At 38.7% G+C, this 6952-nt stretch overlaps 1 protein-coding gene across 1 annotated transcript; it reads left to right on the top strand.

The window, feature by feature from the left end:
• The first annotated feature begins 288 nt into the window (after positions 1–288).
• Positions 289–2702, top strand: LOC121401315 (olfactory receptor 5G3-like). Its single transcript, XM_041585700.1, has 2 exons — positions 289–293; positions 1916–2702. The coding sequence occupies exons 1-2, from the start codon at positions 289–291 to the stop codon at positions 2700–2702; spliced, it is 792 nt and encodes a 263-aa protein (XP_041441634.1).
• Positions 2703–6952: the final 4250 nt, after the last annotated feature.

Raw genomic sequence — 6952 nt, 5'->3', positions numbered from 1 at the left:
GTCAGGTGTCCAATTCCTATGTAAAAAAGGGTTTTTTTTTTTGCCTTTCTGTTTGTAACAGGTGCCAGTTGAGGTGTCTGACAATGCATCAATGCAGCATTTAAATTGCACCCAAAAATGACTGACCCTTCTTGGCACCTCCCTAGTAATATATCATTAGCACCATGAATATTTGTTGGTATGGCTAGGGAGGAAGAACTAGGCACCACATAAATAAGGGCTACAAACTATTACACCAATAATGTGTAAAACATGAATTATTTACTTCCTTGTCATTTTGCTGTGATAATGCAGTGAGTGATGTGTGTCTTTTGGATATGGTAAAGCCATTATTTGGGAGTTTTTGAATAAATTTTAGAACCAGAGAATAAACATTACATACACTTGAATTAGATTGATCCGGCTTATGTGGTATGGAGGGCAGAAGAGAAAGGATAAAATAATCACTGTCTCTTAGGTTCTTAATATTAAAAAAATTGAAGCATTCTATTATATTGGTCTAAGATTGTCAGCTCAGTGAGCACCTAAAGTCTTTGGCCCAAGAAAATGTACAAGGAAAAGCTCTGCACTCTTTAGATGTTTCTTCTTTTGCTCTTAGATTGTCCAAGAATTCCATGGGGATTGTGGGTTGTCACCTCAGAAAGACAACTATAGTTTATATAAACAAGCTGCTGTGTAGCCATGGGGGCAGCCATTCAAGCACAGGACAAACAGTAGATAACAGATAAGTACTACTATAGTTTATATAAACAAGCTGCTGTGTAGCCATGGGGGCAGCCATTCAAGCACAGGATACACAGTAGATAACAGATAAGTACTACTATAGTTTATATAAACAAGCTGCTGTGTAGCCATGGGGGCAGCCATTCAAGCACAGGATACACAGTAGATAACAGATAAGTACTACTATAGTTTATATAAACAAGCTGCTGTGTAGCCATGGGGGCAGCCATTCAAGCACAGGACAAACAGTAGATAACAGATAAGTACTACTATAGTTTATATAAACAAGCTGCTGTGTAGCCATGGGGGCAGCCATTCAAGCACAGGATACACAGTAGATAACAGATAAGTACTACTATAGTTTATATAAACAAGCTGCTGTGTAGCCATGGGGGCAGCCATTCAAGCACAGGATACACAGTAGATAACAGATAAGTACTACTATAGTTTATATAAACAAGCTGCTGTGTAGCCATGGGGGAAGCCATTCAAGCACAGGATACACAGTAGATAACAGATAAGTACTACTATAGTTTATATAAACAAGCTGCTGTGTAGCCATGGGGGCAGCCATTCAAGCACAGGATACACAGTAGATAACAGATAAGTACTACTATAGTTTATATAAACAAGCTGCTGTGTAGCCATGGGGGCAGCCATTCAAGCACAGGATACACAGTAGATAACAGATAAGTACTACTATAGTTTATATAAACAAGCTGCTGTGTAGCCATGGGGGCAGCCATTCAAGCAGAGGATACACAGTAGATAACAGATAAGTGCTGAAGAATCCCATTTGTTATCTGCTGTGTATCCTGTGCTTTTTCTCCTTTTCCAGCTTGAATGACTGTCCCCATGTCTACACAGCAGCTTATTTACAGTATATAAACTATAGTTGTCTTTCTGAAGCAAACACACAGCTGCTTCACCAGAGCAGAGCAACAGAATATATTTTATTGTCATTCATTTAAAACACTTTTATTTTTTTTGATGTTACTGTTCCTTTAATAAAAAGTACTTTATTCCCTCCTAGGCAATGCAAATTAACAATCACTCAATGGTCACAGAGATTTTCCTTTTGGGATTTCAGCATCTCAACAATTTTAAGATCCTGATTTTTTTCTTTGATTCTTTTGATTCACATATTGACCATCTATGGAAATGTCCTTGTCATAAAATTGGTAACAATTAGCCAAAATCTTCATTCTCCCATGTTCTTCTTTCTCCAACAACTCTCCTTATCTGATCTCCTGCAGTCCATGGTTATTGTTCCCATCCTGCTCAAAACTGTGATAAATGAAGGAGCTAAAATATCCCTTATTGGCTGTATTGTACAACTTTATATATTTGGTGTCACTGAAGCTTTACAGTGTTTCCTTCTAACTGTGATGTCCTATGACAGATATCTGGCCATCTGTAATCCTCTGCGTTATTCTTCAATAATGAACCACAGATTTTGTGTTAAATTAATTGTCATGTCATGGCTACTTGCCCTTAGCTTTATACCAGTCACTGTGATTACTGCAGCTACACAAGAGTTCTGCAACCAAAATACCATCAACCATTTCTTCTGTGATTATTTTCCTCTTCTGGAACTTTCCTGCTCAGACACCTCATTAGTACGAATATTGGTAATCGCAGTATCTTTCCCTATTATACTTATCCCCTTCATGCTCATCACTGTATCCTATATCTGTATTGCCCATGAAATCCTAAAGATAACGTCCAATATTGGGAGACAAAAAGCCTTCTCCACCTGCAGCTCCCACTTGGCTGTGGTCTCCATATTTTATGGGAGTCTCATTGTTACTTATGTGGTTCCCACAAGAAACCAGTCACAGACCATTGGAAAACTTCTTTCACTTTTATACACAGTAGTGACTCCTTTTATTAACCCATTGATTTACAGCTTGAGAAGTACAGATATGAAAAATGCATTTGGAAATATTGTACAAAAAAGGATATTTTACCAAATGTAAACCAGAATTTTGAATAATTCTATTATTCACAGGCCTGAATTTGTGGAGAGCCCACCAAGGCCTGGGCCTAGGCCAGCAGAATTTTAGGAGTAGGCATTCTGCTCAACCACTATAATAAAAGGAAGGGATCGGGGTGATGAACAACAGTGGGCCCAGGGGTGCCCTCTATGTAAATCCAGCCCTGATTATCCAGTATATTGCCAATAAAGCAAAATGTCATCAGTAATTAAAATGTAATAGGTGGATGGGTTAGGGTCTTCCTAAACATTCCCTTGGGTTACTATCCACTGGTTTGGGTACCCAGGCAAGGGGTCCAACTCCCAGCAACTCCCGGTAGGCACAATATAATTAGACTCTCTCTTCAGGTTGGCCCCCCCTTATGGTATGGAGGAAGGGATTACCACTTGGTATAAGCACACACTCTTGATCAAATAAACTTTGGGCACCAGTGGTCCTTTAAAACAGCAGAACATTTATTGAACTGGTGGTAACTTCAAGAAGCAAGTAGTGGCAGCAGGTCATTTACACAAATGTATTACTCACAGATACTGGCTGATCCTTTGTTAGTCAGCTTTGTGAATTGAGCTGCCTTTCCTGCCTTTGGTGCACAATCCCCATTGAAGGTACCTCACAGCTGGACTCATGCTCAAAGGATCTCTGAGCCTAACCACTTGTGTCCCATACTGGTGGCCTTGTCACACTGCAGGGTGATAACCCTTCACTAACTCCTTGTTGGAGCCTTAGCTGCTCACTAACTTTCCTGAACCTATCTGTCACTCCAATAGTGACCTATTACAGTTTCTGACCTGACACTCACTTCACCTATACTGAGGCCTACCTCCACCTCAGGCCCTAGCAGCAACACCCCACTTCCAATGGTGCACTGGACAGAGGCAGAACACATGGCAACATCCCTTTTTATAACCTCCGGGGAACTACTCCCCTCCTCTCTGGGAAAAAGGACCCAGCCTAGCTGGCTAACACATTCACTGGGGCATAGGAAAACCTACACTGAACCTACACTGAACTGCCAGCAGAATATGTTCACATAGGAAAAAGGAAACCAAAAAACGGAAAGGTTAGCAAAACCTTTACCCTCTTACAATAACAAGTTTGTTTCATCTGCATATGTTCATGTTTCACAGTGAGAGTTGCCATACTATTCTCTATTAGACTTTCCATTTAAATTGTGCCAGTCTCTAGATTTAGGTTTTTTTAGTCAAGTTTGTAACTGCTGTACAGAGTTTATAGTCTGATATACAGGGATACCTGGAAAATTGCTGATTTATACAAATATTTCATCCTAACTGTGGTTGTTTATTTATGATTGTTAGGAGGCCACAATGAATGTTAGGAGGCCACAAACTCCTGATCATAATTTGCCCCAGAATAAGGGTCCCTGTGTACCATGATCACTTTATTATTATTCATAAGTTTAAAGCACCAACACATGAATGAATTAAACAGAATCTCAAAGTCTGCACTCTGTGAATTGTATCTCATTACATTAAAACTTTTTTAACAATTATAGGACTCTGAAATTAATTCAATCAAGTTCATATATGCAAATCATTTATGAAACATCTTAAGTTAATTCTACAATTCATGTATCAAATAATTTAAACAAATAAATCAAAATCATCAATTCAAAAAATGAATATTAAACTTAACCATAATACTATTAAATTAAATTCATGAATTTGTCCATAAAGTTAAAGATGTCCGGATTGCTGTTAAAAGAAACAGGGGAACTAACATCCGTTACGCTTGGACACTAGTAAGTTATTTTGTCCATATATGGAGCCTGAAAGTGAGCAAATTCTTTGTAATAGCTCACGGCAGGTTGAGCTTAGTGAGCCGGTAATAATGCAGAGTGGTGACTCCAGCCAGTAACTCTGTACCTTAATCGCATAAAAGTTATTATGTGACAGAGTCTTTATCAAGTATCAGTTACAATCGTAGGAGCATACTTTTATAGTGCAAAGGAAAAATATGATGTTTTCTGGAATGAAGTGAAACTATAAAATATTCTTGTCTTTTAATACCTACACTTTCATACAGTAGCCTACAGGCATTGATTTCTAATAGACAATAGACTCTGGCTAGGCCTTTTTCCCGTAGACAATGATCAACAAACCCGGGGCCTGCTCGCTATAAGATTTTGTAAACAGTGGCCAACAGACTTTTGGCTCCATGTCTTTCTTACAGTAAGCACAACTTGGGGCCAGGTGTTTCATACCAAAAACAACACAGACACTGAGGGGTCCGTTTACTAAAGTGCGGTAAATCTGACTTTAAGTTTCCGCATGTTATCGCTGAGAATATTTTTCCGCCAGAATATTCGAAGCGACTAAGTTTACTAAACAGCGATGCGCTCAGAGGTCATTGCAATCACTTGCGGTAACTACGTTATGGAACCAGCTTACGTTAGCGGTAATTTTAGCGAATTTGCAAATTTTCTGGCGACACATTACGTTTGTGCGGATATATATGCTATAAAATAGTCTTGTTTTATGGCGGTTATTATGGCAAATTTTACTGTGACATTTATGGTCAGAAATGCATCTTGAAAACTCATAAACTTTATTGACTTGATGGTTATACCGTCCAACAACATTACCAGAGTAACACCAATCAAACATGTCTGCATCATATAAACCCAAGAAATCATACCTGTCAATCTCTTTGCTTCATAGAAATGCACAGTTTAATGTAGCCAATCACAATGAAACCAAAAAATCGTAGAGACTGACGAATCCTTGGACTGTGATGCCGCTGCCAATAATACAACTCTGAGCTGAAACTGCTGCTGTTGCACCAGATAGAAGCAGAAGCCAAAACATCCTGTCAGCAATAGCTACAGATCCCTCTCCTGTCAGCAAAGAATGATGGGTAAAAAAAAAAGTATCATGGGATATTTCCTGCCCTACTTTTACGCCACTACATAGGTGGCGGTAAAATGTTGTGAATATTCTTGCGTAAATTTAGTCTTTTGCACATTTGTTTTAGTAAACAGGCGTTAATGTGTACGTAGCGTTATTTTCAGCGAATTCGATAACTGGCGAAAACATATTTTTGCGCAAGAAAATTAGCAAATTTGTATTTACCGCAGGTTAGTAAACTGGCGAAAACATATTTGGCGACCAATTTATCTATATTTTGCGCGAAGAAATGAGCTTGCACAATACTGCTCAGGGAAATCTCACTGAAGACTTTGAAGGACCTGGACAAGTGATCTTGCATGGAAGGTGGTTAGAACCAGGGGCCCAGAGATTCTACTTTTGTGCAAGGACTGCAGCTCTGTAAACTTCACCTCCTAAACAAAGCTAAGTTTTAAGTGTTTAACTGTTTTTAGACTCAGCATTGTGTGTATTGTTTAGGATTGTTTGTCAGCAGCCATTTTCATTAGTAAAGTAGTACGTGTTATAATCCATAGTCTGTGTATTTATTTCCTTGACATTTACTGCAATTTCTCAACCTAATAGTGCTCTAAGCATTACAACTTTACCCCACCGTTGCATGACATTTTAAAGGAGAAGGAAACTAAAAAAATACTTAAGCTCTAAGGGGCATATTTATCAAGGGTCGAATTTCAAATTAAAAAAAAATTTGAAATTCAAAAAGACAAACCGAAATGAAGTCGAAGTTTTTTTGGTCGAATAGGTCCGTTTTCGAATTTGAATCGTACGAATCGAAGGAACATCCCATTCGATCAAATTTGATTCAAAGTTTTTCGCAAAAAACGTCTAAAAAATCCACCAATTGACTCCACTTAGGTTCTAGGAGGTCCCCCATTGGCTAAAACAGCAATTCGGCAGGTTTTAGATGGCGAATGGTCGAAGTCGAATTTTCAAAGAGACAGTACGGAGCATATTTATCAAGGGTTGAATTTCGAATTGAAAAAACTTTAAATTCAAAAAGACCAACCAAAATTAAGTCAAAGGTTTTTGTTTTTTGGTCAAATAGGTCCGATTTCGATCAGATAGGTCCGTAATCAGCTGAATTCAAATCATATCATTTGAAGGAATAGCGCAGTCGATCGAATTCGATTTGAAGTTTTTCCCAAAAATACTTTGGTTTTGAAGTCCACGAATTGACTCCAAATAGGTTCTAGGAGATCCCCCATAGGCTAAAACAGCAATTCTTAACAAACAAATATTCAGGATGTATAAATTTAGCGGAGCTCACCAACAGTCATGCGATCTCCCCATGTGGATCGCTGCTCTCGCGGGACCCGGCCACTTCCGTCC

The sequence above is a fragment of the Xenopus laevis genome, chromosome 3L, assembly GCF_017654675.1.
Source record: "Xenopus laevis strain J_2021 chromosome 3L, Xenopus_laevis_v10.1, whole genome shotgun sequence".
NCBI classification, from domain to species: domain Eukaryota; kingdom Metazoa; phylum Chordata; class Amphibia; order Anura; family Pipidae; genus Xenopus; species Xenopus laevis.
Note: the sequence above shows the minus strand (reverse complement) of the source record. Positions and strands in the feature narration are given on the sequence as shown.